Below are 17,474 nucleotides of genomic sequence, written 5' to 3'. Positions count from 1 at the left end.
AAATCCCCACTACCCATCCCCCTCCCCACTAAAAAAACCAAAACAGCAACAAACAACCAAACAAAAAACCCCCCCACCACAACAGTGTCTCCAAAGTTTCCACACAGCTAATAAGTCTAGTAATGATGTAATGAAGAAGGAGTAAAACTAAGCCCTAACATTTAGTCTAAAGAGGAGTTGAAATTAGTCTGTGGCTATTAACAGTAAAATATCTTCTTGTACATTTTTTACATTGTTGTTCATATCACTAAGCAGAAGATTTATGGCTCCACTGTTCATTTCCACACCTTAAAATACTTAATAATTTCTTTTAAATGCAACTTTAATTTTGATTGTTGGTAATGTTCGGTTTTGAGAAAACATCATCCTAGTAATAACATTCACAGAATCCCAGAATGGGTCAGGCTGGAAGCGACCACAGTGGGTCATCTGGTCCCACCTCCCTGCTCAAGCAGGGTCATCCCAGAGCACATGGCACAGGATTGTGTCCAGATGGTTCTGGAATATCTCCAGTGAGGGAGACTCCACAACCTCCCTGGGCAATCTGTTCAGTGCTCAGTCACCCGCACAGGAAAGTTCTTCCTCATGTTCAGGTGGAACTTCCTGGGCATCAGTTTGTGCCCATTGCCTCTTGTCCTATTGCTGGGCACGACCAAGCAGAGCCTGGTCCATCCTCTGACACCTCCCTGCAGATACATTGATGAGGTCCTCTCAGTCTTCTCAAGGCTGAACAGGCCCAGCTCCCTCAGTCTTTCCTCATAAGAGAGATGCTCCAGTCCCCTAATCATCTTTGTACCCCTCTGCTGGACCTGCTCCAGGAGCTCCATGTCTCTCTTGTCCTGAGGAGCCCAGAACTGGACACAGTGCTCCAGGTGAAGCCTCGCCAGGGCTGAGTAGAGGGGCAGGATCACCTCCCTGACCTGCTGGCAATGCTCTTCCTAATGCACCCCACAAGGGCACACACTTGTCCACCAGGACCCCCAGGTCAGCCCCAGCCTATACTGGTGCTGTTATTCTTCCCCAGGTGCAGGACCCTGCATTTGCCTTTAATGAATTTCAGACAGTTCTTCTCTGCCCATCTCTCCAACCTGTTGAGGTCCTTCTAAAGGGCTGCGCAGCGCTCTGGGGTGATGCCGTAAGGTCCATCTGTTTTTTTCTTATTTTCCTAATTTTTATAAGCTTTATAAGTAGTTATATAGTAGAAGTAGATTTTAGAAGCAGCAACCCTTATTCACTTACCCTTAGCATAGAAACTACATACATTCCCCTACCCCATCACCCCATTCCATGCTCCCATATCATTATCCCCTGAATTCCAGTAGAAAATGTTTAGTCTCTCTTTAAGAGTAGACCCATTTTGTTTAGAGAACACTTGTACCTTGGCCTAAACCGCAAGAGTACAGTCAAGAACTGGGTAAACGTGTGCCCCCTGTGCCCCAAAAAAGATGAAGACGATGAAGAAGGGGTCTTGAAAAGCCCCTAGCCCCAATTCCCAAGGGGTGTGACTGAGGGTGGTCCAGGGCAAAAGTCAGTGGGTGGACGAAACCTGGGATTGGACAAGCAATATTATAAATTGTAACATCTGTACAGAGGGGTGCATGCGTCTTGTTACTCAATTAAACCCTTTTATCTCATCTCCAATTAAATTGCTTTAGAGTTTTTTTCCTCAGCTCCTTAAGGCATCAGGGGTCTCAGTCAGCTTTGTTTCCTTAACACATACTCCCAGTCATGACTATAATTTTTTTTGCTCAGAAAAAAGTGATACGTATAAATCCATTTTAGCGTTCCTACTAAATGCCAAAGAATGTGAAAACACTGCTCAAGATCACAGACAAAGTCTTGTATGATTAAACTGTATTACAGCATCATGCACGCTTAAGCAAGGGCTGCTCACCAAAAGGTGATTTTTCAGTTAAATATATACTCTTCTTGAAAGCATATGTCTATAAAGTTTTTCCATTTTAAAGGTAAATGTGCATTTGAATTCTCGTATAAATGAAAAAATATCAAAGCAACTGATGCTTATGGAAAGATGCATAAGATTTTAATCCTCAAAAATGTTCAAGTTGTGGTAAATAGTTTAAAGTGAATTTTAAGTCCTTTCTGCACCCTAAGCTATGCTATGAAGACTAACCTATTGCAATATATTATTTTAGTTGATCTTCTAACACACATCTGCTGAAAGACAAAGCCAAAATGTTGAGAAGAGAAAAAAAAATTATGAAAACTGAAATTAAATAATAGCTTAATTTTAAATAAATAATTATAAAGAAATCCACTTCACTCCTACACTATAAGATACAAGACATGTAGTTGAAAGACAGCACCCAGAACTTTCTCTGTCATTTGATTAAAAAGGTCTAAAATAAAATTAACATGCTGTCCTTGTACTGATGCTGCACGGTGATGTGACTCAGTCTGTTCAGACAACCTAGTAATAGAAAACAGTCTGAAAAATCTAATTAAACATCTTATCTGCATGAACTCTGTTTCAACAATGGCATTATTATCACAAGACATGGAATAAGGGTTTGAACACTGCTGCTACATTACCTGAAATGAAATATGCCAGCAATCTTTCAGGGGTGGAGGTGGTGGGGGAGGGTCCTACGCCCAGGATACTAAGTATTCACATAATACATCTTTCTTGCACTATTTGTTCATCATAACTAAAAACAATTCTGGCTCTAAACTTAATGTTGAGCTACAAATCAATATGACTGTGGAAAAAAACTTCAGCACAGAACTCTACTTGTGCTTTACCTTATATTCACAAGTATTCCACACATAATATTTAGGTTTCTGAAGAGGTCTTTATTTCCTGACAAATTGTACTGAACCAAGAGTTTTATTCCACATTTAATTTAATTCTTTAGCCAGGTGGTCTTTCTGTTCTTGCATTAGAAAATAGCAAGGGGGTAGAGTTTTAGTGTTGAATATTCGATACCACCCACATCACCACCCTGTGGGGGTGGTTTCACTAGGAAAAGCGGGGGGGCCAGAAGTGTCACCATTTTCTCTTGCCCAGCTCTTGGGAGATGTAGCCACCACCCAGACTGCACCTCCACCACTGCCAGTTCCCTACCTGTGCCTTCTGAGCCGCAGCTTTGTGGTGGTGCCAAAAGGACAGCTCCGGTGCAGGAGGTTGCCATAGGGAACGGAGCGGCAGGGGTAACCCCCAGTCCAGCTGAGTGGGGCAGAAAAAAAAGAGCGCAGCAGAGTTGCCCACCACCACCAGGAGACACCTTGTCAGCACCTTCATCGCTGCGGTCACCGCCACTCTTCCTGCTACTGCTGCCACCGTCACTGCTGCCACAGCAGAGAGAGAGAATGTGCCCATTGCCACACCTCAGTTTGGGGGAGTTTGAGCCAGGAGAGCCTCTCCACCATCTTGCCTTTGTTCTTGGCGGGGGGGTGGGGGTTGCCATATGGCATCCAGCACGGGAACGGACACCATTTTGTTTTTGTCTGGGGGAGACCACATGGCGCACAGCGTGGGAACAGACGCCATTTTAGTTTTGTCCTAGGGGGGCCAGGCAACACTTTGCTTTTGTTGGTTAAACCTTTCCCTCTTCTGTACAATCTTTTACTATTATTGTTGTGTTTATTGCAATTTCTTCAGTAAATTGTGACTCTAACTTATAATCCTCTTAGTATTTTTTTCTCCACTATTGAAAGGGGGTGGTTTGAGTGGGTGTGGTCTTCCCGCTGAGTTTTAAAACCATCACAGAAAAAGGTTGGGAGAAACGAATTTGAGTTCAGTTTGTCCACACTAATGCTGGAACTGATGCTCAAGGGATCATGGTGCAGAGGCCCACTCCAGGTTGAGTAAATAGACCAGGCATCATGCTGCCTTCATTCCTTCTCAATTCTGGGCATTACAAATACTGGACCACAGTACCCAGCACTGACTTCACCACATGTTAGACTCAAGAGAAGGCAAAAGGACAATATTCAGAAGGAAGACAGTAAGGAAAACAGAAGAGGTAAATTTGAAATACTAGAAAAAAGCCTAAATTTCATTCTTATAGCTGGCAAAATGCATTACATAAGGTCTCTACCAAATTCCCAAGTGTTCTACAAATCATGACTTTACAGAGATTACAAAATCTGTTCAGAAAGCAGAAGAAAGCCCAACCTTTGCTGTCAGAACACATCAGTATACCCTCCTTTGGCCTCGGAGATCTGAATGAGATGTACTATAGGTGGTTTTATTTCATTAAGGATTATTCTTAATCTATTGAATCGAGCTGCAAAAGTGTTTTCCCCTCTGAAGCACAGAATTAGAAAAAATTAGAAAGAATCTAACTCGCTATATCTTCTTTCCTTCAAAAACCTCTGCAGGAACAAATAATTTTAAAAACAATGTCTCTCTTTTGCACTGGAAAAGAATTATTTTACTCTACAAAACTGGTGGAAAAATGTGTGTTATCAACACTATTCTCATACTAAATCAAAAAATCACAGCACTGTACCAACTTCTAAGAAGAAAATTAACTCTATCCAAACTGAAACCAGGACAAGTATATGTTCTTTGTGGAACCACTCTGCAAAAACTGGCAGGACAGTCACAATTCTTCCAGCAGCTGGAAAAATCATACTCTTCAACAGCTACCACCAAACCCAGAACCTGGAGACTGTTTTCAGAGCTTATATTTCAGGGTGTAGGTATCAATGACCTACTAAATATTTAGCACTCCTTTATCATTTTCATTCCTGGAAATTTCTGCATTCTTTCAAGGAACAATATGTGTCCTGTCCTTAGCAAGTTCTTTTCAAATACTGTATTGCTTTTTACTCACTAGCCTAGGTGAATGAACTTAATAATCTAATTTTATTATTTTTTCCCCTCCAAAAACACCTTGACACTTTCTATCCCCTGTGGACTCCAGTAACACTTTGTCCTAGTTAGAACAGCTGGGACCAATTCATCACTGGATGGGTGTAATCCCAACCTGTGTATTCTATAGCCTTCCATGCCATTTCCCAGAAACTGTTATCAATAGAGCATTTACACCCTCTGCCCAGAGCAGCCTGACTCCTCAGGTTATAAACTAGGCATTAAGAGGCCTGCGAGATAGGAAGATGTTCCTGTCCTCATGCCCTTTTATGGAATTCCCCACTCTGAGGGAAGGACTGAGCATTCCTGCCTGAACTGGAGAATATGTAAACTTGGGGTTTTGGAACCTTTTTACCACTCGTGGGATCCAGAGGAAGACTGCAGCTCACTGCTCTCAACCAGACTGAGACCACCACCCTCGACTGGACTGCAATCAGCACTTTTTGACCAGACTGCAGCAGCTCTCCCACCAGCAGGTTTTTCCCCTCTCCCTTTACTTTGGACTCGGGGGGGGGCAAGGAACACCACTTGTGTTCATGCCCCAGGGTGCTGGGTTATACATTTGGGTTTTGCGGGTTAAAACCAATTGTCTGTCTGTATAATCGTACTTATTGTATTATTTTAATAAATTGTTATTCTGACTTATAATCTCTCTTTTGAGTTGAGTTCATTTCCCCTGCTGGTTAACTTTTAAACCAGCACACACTTCTATCTATATCTCTACAATGCTAGTAAAGCTTTATCCTCACATTGTGAAAACTGAAAATTCACCCACTCATTTCATAGTTTAGTATTTGAAGAAAAGATTTCAGGTGCAAATGAAGAAGTCTCCAGATCTACAAATAGAATCTGTCTGATTAATCCTTTGCTTGGTCTCTCCCCTTCTCCATCTTTGCCATCCAGCAGTATATCTCACTAAACCTCAGAAAAGAATTAGCTATAGAAACAGTAAAATCTGTAGGGCATCACAAATTGCTGAGAAGAGGAATGGCAAGAAGGAGATGTTATGTATGGTTAATTCAACCTTATTCCTTACCACAGAACTATTAAGAAATACCATTATAATGATAAACTATAATTGTACAGATTTTCAATATAGATCAAAGCATATTTTCCCAACTTAAATTATTTACTAAGACAAATATATGAACCTAGCTATAAAGAAATTCAAATAAAATTGTTTTAAAATAATATCCAATCACTCATCCTAGAAATTAAATTTTGTAGTGAAATTCAACATCATTTTTTAAAAAAATACCTAGTAGAGTGTATTTCTGTGCTTATTCTAATGCAATTGCTCTTAGAAGATCTCAAGACACATAGCTTTATGTCATTATCAAATACAAGGTAAGGCATAAATATCACAGTTGTGCTCCATATATATTTGTGGTTAGTACCAGTCCCCTAAACTTACAGAACAACATAAAAAACAATCAATAGTCAATCAAAAATCCTTACCGCTTTGTACCCCATATCTGTTTTGCATGCTTTTCTCCCTGAAAACATTAGGATTCCTTGCCAGGACAGCCTGCAGCAAGACTGGTATATCTCCCTCTGGATCATCACTGCCAAGGTTATCTTTCAATTCTCTGGAATAGTGGAAGTAAGCAAATAAAGAGGCAAATGCATTTTAAAATTATAAAAAATCATGAATCAAGTAAAAAAACCCAAACAACCAAAACAATCAAAACCAAAACAAAAAGACAACATTTTACTGTTAAAATATAGAAAAAACCTCCACAAATCTTCAAAGCACTGTTCCCTACCTCTACTTTTTTTCCTCTCATGCTAAAGGAATGGCAGAAAAGGTATTCCTACTAGCCTTCAAAATTATTTTCTGTTAATAAGCACTTATATATACATGGTTGTCAGTTTCAGAGTATTATAAAAAGCTTCTTGTGTCCACTTCTCCATAAAAGAAGAATGCTTTGTCATAACGTCAAGAAAGTACTGTTGTAGGAGTGAAAATAAGATATGTATGAATGCATAACATTCAGGTTGCAGCCCAACCCTTTGAGAATCTTTTATTTTAAAAAGGGAAATTGGCATATCTTTGACATCACAGGATTCCCATTGAACCATCAAAAATGTAATGGATTTTCTATAAATGCATCCGTACTTTCACTTATTCTTTGCATTGATGACTTTTAAGAGCTACTTCCATTTGATCAAAATAATAGATTGGAACATGTAGGAAAAAGACAGGGCTGTCAACATAAGACAATTCAAAGGACACCAGTGAAATATTAAAAAACAAAATATATATTAACAAAAAGACGACATTAGCATAATTGCTGGTTCAATTCTTAAAATATTTAAGTTCAATATCTAATCATAACCGACATAGATCTTGCATGGGTGTCTCAAAAAAGTATCTTTTTGTATAATACTGGATATATAATTTGTCAGTGTACATTATTAATCAAATTGGAACACAAATGACTATTGCACAATCAATACTACAAAGTTTGCACTCCTAACTAGTAAGAATGGAACAAGCAGCAGATTTATTAAAAAAAAATTTGTTACACATAAGGTCTGTCAGACAATGACTAGCATTTTGACTGACTGAAACAATTGATTCCTATACAGCAGTAATCTGCTAAGATGGTCTAATAAAAAAAATGGCACATTATAATCTTCAGATTCTCACAAACACCCTTCTCAATTCAGTTCACTTTAATTTCAAGTAATAAGGATGATGATCTAATATAGTTGAAGTTCAAAATACATACATGTGATCTGTTGACACCTGATTGAGACTGTGGATGAGCTGTGAAACCAGATTTTCATCCCTGCAAGCCAGAAGGCAGTTCACCTCTTCAGCTATCCGTCCATTGAAAAGCAGGCTTTTTGTTGTTGTAGCAGGTAAAGGTGATGGAAGAGGCAGCTGGTTCAAAACTGTTATCAGAAAACAGAAAGGAGTTCAGAATCATTTCACAAAACATGAGCATACAAAGATGGACACCTTCTTACTCCCTCATGTGATTAAGAAAGAAAACCTGACAACTACATTCAAAATATAGGAAAGATTTCTGGATTTTTTTTTAACCATGAACACGCACACACAAAGGCAGGACTCTGTTTTACACAAATGCAGTCAAATCCATAAGTTATATTATTGTAAATATTTAACTGTGCTAAGGCAAGTATTATTAATAAAAACATACTTTTAAACATTCCAGAATACTAAGTTATTTAATGTTATGGCAGTTTTCTCTTGGAGCTGAAAGCATGGACAAAGGTAAGGAAGGAAATGTTTTCTATTCTGACCTTGAGATTTAATTAGTGTTCCCACTTTGTATGGTGAGGGTCATTTAAAACAAACAAACAAAAAATACCACCAAAAAACCTTAACAACCCACTTTCATGGGTCCACAAAAACAAGCTGACTCTGACTTCAAGTTCCCAGGCTGATTACATTAAAAATAGCTACAGAACAAAAAAAAAAGTCTTTTGTCTCTTTTATATTTTGAAATTATTAAAAAAACCCCACAGGAGACGGGCAGAATTTCAGTATTTTTCTCCCCCCATACAATGTATATTATTCTGTATTTATAAATAAACTGCAATTGAAAAAAAATTTAATATATCAAAATAGCTAGCTTTCACTACTTGCATTAGATTACCTTGAGTGTGTCTTGAAACTCGGAAAAATTAGTAAGATCAGCTAAACATATTTATTAAAACAGTATAAATTCATCTAGTAAATTGAGCCTACTCTACTGCCTCTAGTCATCATGTCCTCCATGTTTTTAGGGCAACAAGACTTGTCCATTCCAGTACCTTCTTTTCACACAAAGAGGAATAAGGTAAAGCAGTGACATGCCTTTCTCTTTCACACACTTTTGAGTTTCTGAACATCAGAGAAATATGACAGATAAAGAAGGAAATGCACCTAACACAAGGGTTTATCCCACCAAAGGTAGTTCAGTGTTTTAAGAAACTCTTGCACTGGGAGTCTAGCCAGTGGCTTCTATCAGTTAGAGTATTTTGACTTGAGAACCTTACCTGCAAATACTTAGTGCTGGAAAACAGCCCATAGCGCAGAAACTTATGATTTGCATCCTGATGGCCCATAATTAGACACACATAATGATACATATAAAAATACATAAGCAGCATCTTCTGATTTGATAATTCAGAATATGAGAAAGACAAGAAGTGGTTTTTCCCCCCCATTGAATGCATTTACTTTTTTTTACTATAGGCAATTAAATTCAATTGCTGGGTATATACTTTTAGTGTCTCTTGGAAAGTCTCCAAATTTCAACAGTATAATAATAAAAACAAGAGCTCAGAATAAGCACTTGGATCACTGAGTTCAATTATCCTCGGTCAGACAACTGAGCTATTAACTCTTGCTTACACTTTATAAAAAAGATCCACCTTTGTCCCAATTTCTCTTATTGGAATGGTTGTTTTAGGACTTCATTGTAGTAATGATAAATCTCCTCTTAGTTTCCACTAGAAATTTATTTTTTGTCAGATTCTAACCATGTAAATAGTTCTTTTTCATTCCTTGCATTTTGTCTTCCTGACATATTTAAAGACAGTACACCCACCTCATCTACTCACAGATGAGAAAGAAGCCTCATAGGTTCAGCTGCCTATTTCCATTCTAGCAGCCATTCTTTGCACTTGTTAATTAGAGCAACTTTTTTGTACTTTGTCCAAAACTAAGGAACTAGGTTTCAAGTATATTCAGCATATTCCACAACTCTCTCTAGCTGAACATCAGTCTAATCATCTCTCTCTCTATCTCTCCAGTGAAGATGATGATATGCATGTTTTAGAGTATTTTATCATTTATATGTTTTTCTTTATTTGTGGGGTTCCCAGATATGTTACCAAATGATATTCCAAATGAACAATGAATTCCTATATTTTATGTTCCGGGTGTACTTCAGGGCTTTTTTTTTTAACCTACATTTCATTTCATGTTTAAATTAGCATATTTTGTTTGAATATATTTTTAAACTTCTAGCAAGGACAAAAAATATTTTAATACCAAATCTGGTTTTGAACAGATTTACTTTTAAGAACTTTAAAAATAAAACTGTTTTTAGTATTTTGAAAATGCAGGTATTTACTGAAGAGGTAGAAGGGAACATAGCAAAGACAAAAAAAAGAAGAGTACTTACGGTCTGTAAGACTAGCAATCCCTGCAAGAGTAGTGATGGGAACATGAGGCATATCCCCATTCATCCTGAAGTTCTGGGATGGTAGCGCCTACACAGATATTTTAGTTCAGGTGCCAGCTATCATTACTTCCCATCTCCCAAGCACTAAAAAAAAAACCAACAACAAACAAAAAAACACAACACAGAAAACACACACACACAAAAAAACAAACCACAAAACCAAATTAAAACTGTTTACTTAAAAGAATTTTAAATTCAATAACATAAATGAAACATAGACCATAATCTCAGATGCATTCTAAGTAATTTTGTCAAAAGTGGGTAGAACAAGGTAGAATTTAAATATTAAATGGCATTAAGCAATCAAAAGGCAAGCTTCTGGTTTCAGAAGCAGAGCCCTTCACCAAAAAAGATTCAACATAAGGCAATCAAAATAAAAATTACTCAGGTTATATGGTACCAATGCAAAAATTAGTAATAAAACTGCTGGCTCATAATGCAGTGAACAGTGCTTAATCCATAATCAGTTTAAGTAATTAGCTGCTATATTCACTTCTCAGTTTTGGAGGAGATATTTTTCATACAAGAAGATAGCAAAAACAAAAGGAATAATTTACAGGTGCAAAAGTCAAACAGTAAGCAAAGTGACAAATACAAAATCTTAGTATATTTTTGTCATGGTTTAACCCCAGTCAGCAATTAAGTGCCATGCAGTCGTTCATTACCCCCACTGCCCACCCCAGGTGGGATAGGGAGGAGAATCGGAAAAAGGCAAAAACACATGGGATAAGAATGGTTTAATAATTTAAATAAGGTAAAATATGCTACTACTACTACTACTACTGCTACTTGTAATGAAAAGGGAGATAACCAAAGACGAGAGTGGAATAAAACCCAAGAGAAACAAGCAATGCACAATACAGTTGCTCACCACCTGCTGATCGATGCCCAGCCTGTCCCTGAGCAGCGATCAGCCCCTCCTGACCAACTGCCTCCAGTTTATATACTGGGCATGACATTCTATCGTGTGGAACATCCCTTTGGCCAGTTTGGGTCACCTGTCCTGGCCATGCTCCCTCCTGGCTTCTTGTGCAGCTCCTCCCTGGCAGAGCCTGAGATACTGAAAAGCCCTTGACTCAGGGTAAGCACTGCTCAGCAACAACCAAAACATCAGCATTATTGTTATCCTGAACCCAAACCACAGCACTGTGCCAGCTACTGAGAAGAAATGAACTCTATCCCAGCCAAAACCAGGACAATTTAAAAAGTAGTAGCATTTGAAAATTTATCTAAAAATATATCTTTAATATTAAACATTCTCTGGTCAAACTACTACCAGGAACTGTTTCACCCCCTCCACAGAAAGAAAAGGTTTAGTCACCACTGAACTATCTTGTTTATTTCCTGTAAAACAGCATAATTTATATTCAACTACTGAAAAGGAATTTGTTCATCTAGTTCTCAGTCACTATAAAGATCCCAATTGTAAGGAAGTCCACACTATTTAAAACAAACAAACAGAAGAACAAAATAAAACCACCCACCACCTCCCTGAAAAAAGATCATCACAATAATTTGAACTGCATTTCCAAAACAACAAAAATTTACAAATATCACACATTACAATCCACTATTGTTATACTAATGAAATGACAAAAATTTAGCATATTTTTTGAAGACAAAATAAATTAAATGAACTTTGTTGTTTACTGAAGATTCTGAAATCATGATTTGCTTACGCTTACTTTAAAAGTCCACATTTTTGCAAATTACATATACAATACATATAAACCAAAATATCACTGTCATTTTCTTAATAATCTTTATCTCATTCTTTGTTATGCCATACCAATGACAACGTATAACACCACTGCTAATACATATGTACAGATTCCAAGCAAAACAAACTTAATATTATAAGCACTTTTCTTGCACAAAGTTTTTATAAACCACTGAAGTAAACTTTTCAATGTTTCCCTATCATGCAATAATTATGGCTTGACAAGCCAGACAAGTCAAAACAGACAAGTTTTATTATGTTTTGTTTTTTCATTCCCCAACTGTAACGAGTCAACATTTATCAATATTTATATTATCAGCTTTGTGCAGTATCTATTACCAGTAGTAGTCGAGCATTTCTGCCTCTAGACTGAAAAAAGAAAACTGTTACTTTAATATTAGCTGAATTAAGGAAATCAAAGAACTGTTGCATTGAAAAGCTTTTAAACAATGCGTCAGAGTAGCAGTTCAGAGAAGTAGAAACCCAATTTACATATATGCAAAGATAGTCTTGCATATTCAGTATATACATGTTTAGACTCTTACTGCTTTATGAGAAACAACAGATATTGTAAAAGACATTCCAGGGAGGAAGAAACTACAGTGCACAAAGGAAGTGATACAAAGGACCCCTTAGTGAAAGGGAAATAGTGAAAGGGCAGCACATACTGAGAATAATATATGAAAAGGTATCATCATAACATAATACACAATTAAAAAAAGGTGAAGCCAAGCCTAGATAGTACGGAGAGTAATATTAAAAAAGTTTATGCTACAGATAATAACCACACATTTAAAGCACTACTTCTGTATGTTATCTTCTTCCCTTTTTTGTCAATTAAGTATATTCTCATTTACTGCAAATTAACATTACAAAGAAAATTCCTATTGAAATTTTAAATTTAAAATGTTGTTGGTTGGTTGGTTGGGTTTTTTTTCAAGTGTGTTGTGGTTTAACCTGGCTAAACACCACACAGTCACTCCCCCCTCCCCAGTGCAATGGGAGAGAGAATCTGAAAAAAGGTAAATCTTGTGGGTTGAGATAAAGCATATTGTGTCTGATTGAGCTGGAGTTCATTTCCCCACAGCAACCCTCCCAGTGCTGTGCTCTGCATTGGGATCTAGAAAGGTGTTGAGAACACACTGCTGTTTTGGCTGCTGCTGATCAGGGCTGGCACAGCATCAGCACTGCCTCCCCAGCATTTACCCCCTCAGCAGTAGGCTGGGGATGGGCAAGATCCTGGGAGAGGACACAACCAGGCCAGCTGACCCAGACTGACCAAAGGGATATCTCAGATCATATGACCTCAGCTCAGATATAAAAGCTAAGACAAGGAGGAGAAAGAGGGGGCATTTGTTATTTACGACGTTTGCCTTCTGGAGCAGCTACTCGGCATGCTGAAGCCCTGCTTCCCGGGAAGTTGCCGGACACCGCTCGCTGATGGGAAGTAGAGAATAAAAATCTTTTCCCTTTGCTTGTGCATGGCATCTTTGCTGTTGCTTTAGTAAACTGCCTTATCTCAACCTACAAGGGGTTTTTTTCCATCTTATTTTCTCCCCTCTTTCTTTCCTCTCAGTTGAAATACATTCTTGTCCCCTCAACAAAAATACTAGTTCTTCCATGGCTTAGCTTTGTACACTCATGAGAATGTTGGAAAACAAAATAAAGGGGAAAATCTGTTTATGTGCAGTAATACACAGGCTCAGTAGTAATGCAAAGATAAGTATCACACGTCAGGATTCAGAAATTTGGTATGTACATTTCAATGTTTCATTCCCCATACTACTGAGTATTCTTTAACTTATATCTTTAGACTTAAAAAGTAACTTATACATGACTAACCTAATATATTTCTGAGAAAAAAAGAGATAAACATAGATGGATTAAAATTAAATTTTAAAGAAGGGATAGGCTATTAAATCTCTATAGGTTTATTTTTTAAAACATTGTATTAAATAGAACACTTTAAATACAGTTGTGTTTTATGTGTAGTTCGTTAGCCCTGTGAGGTCATCCATCTATGAGAAGGTCACTCTAAACAAACCTACGTCCTGAGGACCTCACTGCCATTGTCCAAGCTTGCTTGGCCCCGGCAGATGAACCTTAGGATTAAAGGGTGGGCTCAGTTCAGCACATGCTGTGTCTCACCTAAAAAATCCATTGCGCAGGCTTGAAAGGTAAAAGACCTTTCCCAAAATCTTTGTTTGCGAAGACGGGTCATACATACATATTATGAAATCTTTAGTTAGAATGAAAATACTTTAAAAAGTTCTTTTAATTTCTTATATGTTGAATAGCATTGTACTGATATAACCACAGCACTATGATCAAAGTTGATTTCTGCAGCTGCACAAAGTAAATCAGTACAACTCATTTATTAGCTACTTTATAATTTAGGTGAGCAGTGGATTCTTCTTTTAAAAAAGCAAACATGCTATAATAAATTTAAGAAGGCTTGTCTTGTAGCCAGTTTTAAGCTTCCACATTTTGCAATAAACTACTACTCTTGTTAGATAGTACATGAAGCTCTGCTAGTTATCAGTCTGAAAACTGTCCTAAAAAAAATTTAAAAAAACCCAAACACTCGAATGTGAATGAGAGAGGCAGAAAGAGAATGAATTATTATCCTCTAGTTCTCATTCAAATAAGATGCCATGATTGAGTACGTCAGACAGATTTAGCCACAAGAGGATAAATTTCTGGTTTCTATACCAGAGCTACAGTTTGATACAATGACAGTACTTTTGCTACAAGTTTCCAGAACGAAATGCTTTTAAAAATACTTTAAAAAATACTATAGAAGGAGATTCAGGTGTGTTTGGGGCAGTCCCGGGAGTAGTGGAGAGGGAGGAAGGGGGGGGGGGGGGGGGGGGGGGGAGGGGGACAGGGGGAGGGGGGTCGGGCGGGCCATGGAGGGTCCTCTGACTGGTGGAACGGAGAGCGGGGCAGTCCTGTGCGAGGTGCCACAGGTAAGCAGTGCGCCTGAAGATTCATGGTAACACAGTGGAGGAAGGATAAGGTCAGGGTGGATAGTGGGGTTCCTTTAGAGTGACAGGGGTCCCGGCTAGGCTGGGGCCTTGTAAGGCACCCCAGCCTTGGATGGGTACAGGGACCAGAACAGTTGGTTTGTTTTGTTTGTCTGTTTGTTTTTAGCTTACCTGCGGCTACTGCCCAGGTTTGGCGTGTTCTGGATATATTTGCTTTGCTCTGTTATGTCCTGAAAGGGTGGATAGGTCAAAGGGTTGTTCCTGGGTTTCTCCTTGAGATTGTGTATAGATATGTGTTAGTAAAGCAGGAAATGAAAGACTTGCCCAAATTGTTCTAACAGGTATGTAGCCTGTGTACCCCTATATGGTTGCGAGCTATGCTGGCGATGGTACATGCCTTCGGTAGGGTCACCCATGCCAGACAGGTCAAAACCGTAGGGTCAGATACATTACATTCTTGGGCAGGATGTGCTCGTTAGCCTTCTGGCAGTCATCCTAGGAGAAGGACAACTCTAATCTCAAACCCGGGCAGATGGAGCTCGCTTAGCCCTGTAAGGCCATCCATCTAAGAGAAGGTCACTCTAATCAAACCTACGTCCTGAGGACCTCGCTACCACCGTCCAAGCTTGCCCGGCTTGGTAGATGAACCTTAGGATTACAGGGTGGGTTCAGTTCCGCGCATACTGCATCTCACCTAAAAAATCCATTGCGCAGACTTGAAGGCTTTACCCACATGCAAAAAGTCCTGTAGCGACGGGCGAGGGTCGAAATGGTAGGTGAAAGGTGCACTGCGAGCCGCAGACCCAACCCTGCATGCAGGTGGTTCAGGATATTGGTCATTTGAGACTGACGGAGATGACAGTCTCTTGGGGCAGCACCCTGAACGAACAAGCAGCCTTTTCAAGGACAGCACTGCTTGCTCCACTCGGAGAGGGGCCTAGAAAAGGTGGCCTAAACAAAGCTCATCTCCACCTTCACCCGGTTGGTTAACCGCAGACCAACGGGCATCTTCTTCCAATGCGGTCGCACAAAGAGCAAAAGACAAAGGCATGCACCTGCCTCCAAAGGTGTACCTAAATTAACTCTAGCATGTTGGAACATCAGAACCATGCTCGATTCTGCGGATAGTGGACGCCCTGAGCGACGTTCTGCCCTAATTGCCCATGAACTGGCTCGTCTCAACATCGACATTGCTGCTCTCAGCGAAGTTCGCGTTTATGAGGAAGGCAGCCTCAGAGAACATGGTGCCGGTTACACCCTCTTTTGGTCAGGTAAACCCAGAACCGAAAAACATCTCTCAGGTGTCGGCTTCATGATCAAAAACTCCATTGTCCCTAAACTCGAAAATCTGCCGACAGGTCACTCTGACCGCATTACCTCCCTATGCCTTCCACTAAACAACAAACAACATGTTGTCCTCTTTAGTATATATGCCCCAACTCTCCAAGCTGACCCTGCCCAAAAAGATAAATTTTACACTGACCTGCGCTGCCTTACCCAAAAGGTGCCCGCAGATGATAAGATCATTATCCATGGTGATTTCAACGCCAGAGTAGGTAAGAATTTTGAAGCATGGAAAGGAGTATTAGGCAAGCATGGTGTTGGAAACTGCAACGATAACGGTCGCCTTCTGCTAGAATTCTGTGCGGAGCAACAGTTTGCCATCACTAATACTATCTTTCAGCAGAAAAATAGTCTGAAGACAACCTGGATGCACCCCAGGTCTAAGCATTGGCACCTCATTGATTATGTCTTGGTGCGACGGAGAGATGTCCGCGATGTCCACCATACCCGCGTGATGCCCAGCGCAGAATGCCAAACAGACCATCAGCTTGGGCACTGTAAACTCAACTTCAATCTCAAATTCAAACCCAAAAGGGGCAGTATCCCAAGGAGAAGACTTCAAGTTAACGATCTCCAATCAGCCATAGTAAGAGAAAGATTCCAGGCAAATCTTCAAACTAGGCTTGAAAATCATTCCACAGATTCTGCAGATTCCTCTCCTAAAACAATTTGGCACCATATTAAAAACAGCATCCTGCAATCCTCTGAAGAATCCTTAGGGTTCTCCCTCAAGAAGAACAAGGACTGGTTTGATGAAAACAATCAAAAAATCCAGGACTTGTTGAGGAATAAGAGAACTGCCCACCAAGCACACCTTGCACTGCCATCCTGTCACGTAAGAAAAGCAGCCTTTCATCTTGCATGCAGCAAGTTCCAACAGAATCTCTGTGACATCCAGAACAAGTTATGGAGCGGATTATCCTGTGTGAAATCACACAGCAGCTACAGGATGGACAAGGGATCAGACCCAGCCAACACGGGTTTAGGAGGGGCAGATCCTGTTTGACCAACCTGATCTCCTTTTACGATCAGGTGACCCACCTGGTGGACGAGGGAAAGGCTGTGGATGTGGTCTATCTGGACTTCAGCAAAGCCTTTGACACTGTCTCCCACAGCATACTCCTGGAAAAGCTGGCAGCCCACGGCTTGGACAGGGGCACTGTCTGCTGGGTCAGGAACTGGCTCGAGGGGCGGGCCCAGAGAGTGCTGGTGAACGGAGCTGCATCCAGTTGGAAGCCGGTCACCAGTGGTGTCCCCCAGGGGTCAGTGCTGGGCCCAGTCCTTTTTAACATCTTTATCGATGATTTAGATGAGGGGATTGAGTCCATCATCAGCAAATTTGCAGATGACACCAAGTTGGGAGGGAGTGTCGACCTGCC

General features: G+C 39.8%; 1 protein-coding gene across 1 annotated transcript in view; it reads right to left on the bottom strand.

Moving 5' to 3' along the window:
- Positions 1 to 10,137, bottom strand: part of LOC113981736 (nipped-B-like protein) — a 129,903-nt gene extending 119,766 nt beyond the window's left edge. The window contains exons 1-3 of the mRNA XM_027709302.1: positions 9,985 to 10,137; positions 7,576 to 7,741; positions 6,299 to 6,429 (exon numbers count right to left, since the gene is read on the bottom strand). Of these exons, the coding sequence (XP_027565103.1) occupies positions 6,299 to 6,429; positions 7,576 to 7,741; positions 9,985 to 10,048 (361 nt within the window). The 5' untranslated portion in view covers positions 10,049 to 10,137. The remainder of the gene's footprint in view (positions 1 to 6,298; positions 6,430 to 7,575; positions 7,742 to 9,984) is intronic.
- Positions 10,138 to 17,474: the final 7,337 nt, after the last annotated feature.

This window comes from Neopelma chrysocephalum, unplaced genomic scaffold, assembly GCF_003984885.1.
Source record: "Neopelma chrysocephalum unplaced genomic scaffold, ASM398488v2 Primary Assembly neopelma1_96738, whole genome shotgun sequence".
Lineage (NCBI taxonomy): Eukaryota > Metazoa > Chordata > Aves > Passeriformes > Pipridae > Neopelma > Neopelma chrysocephalum.
The sequence above is the reverse complement of the archived record's forward strand: the minus strand, read 5'-3'. Positions and strand labels throughout refer to the sequence as shown.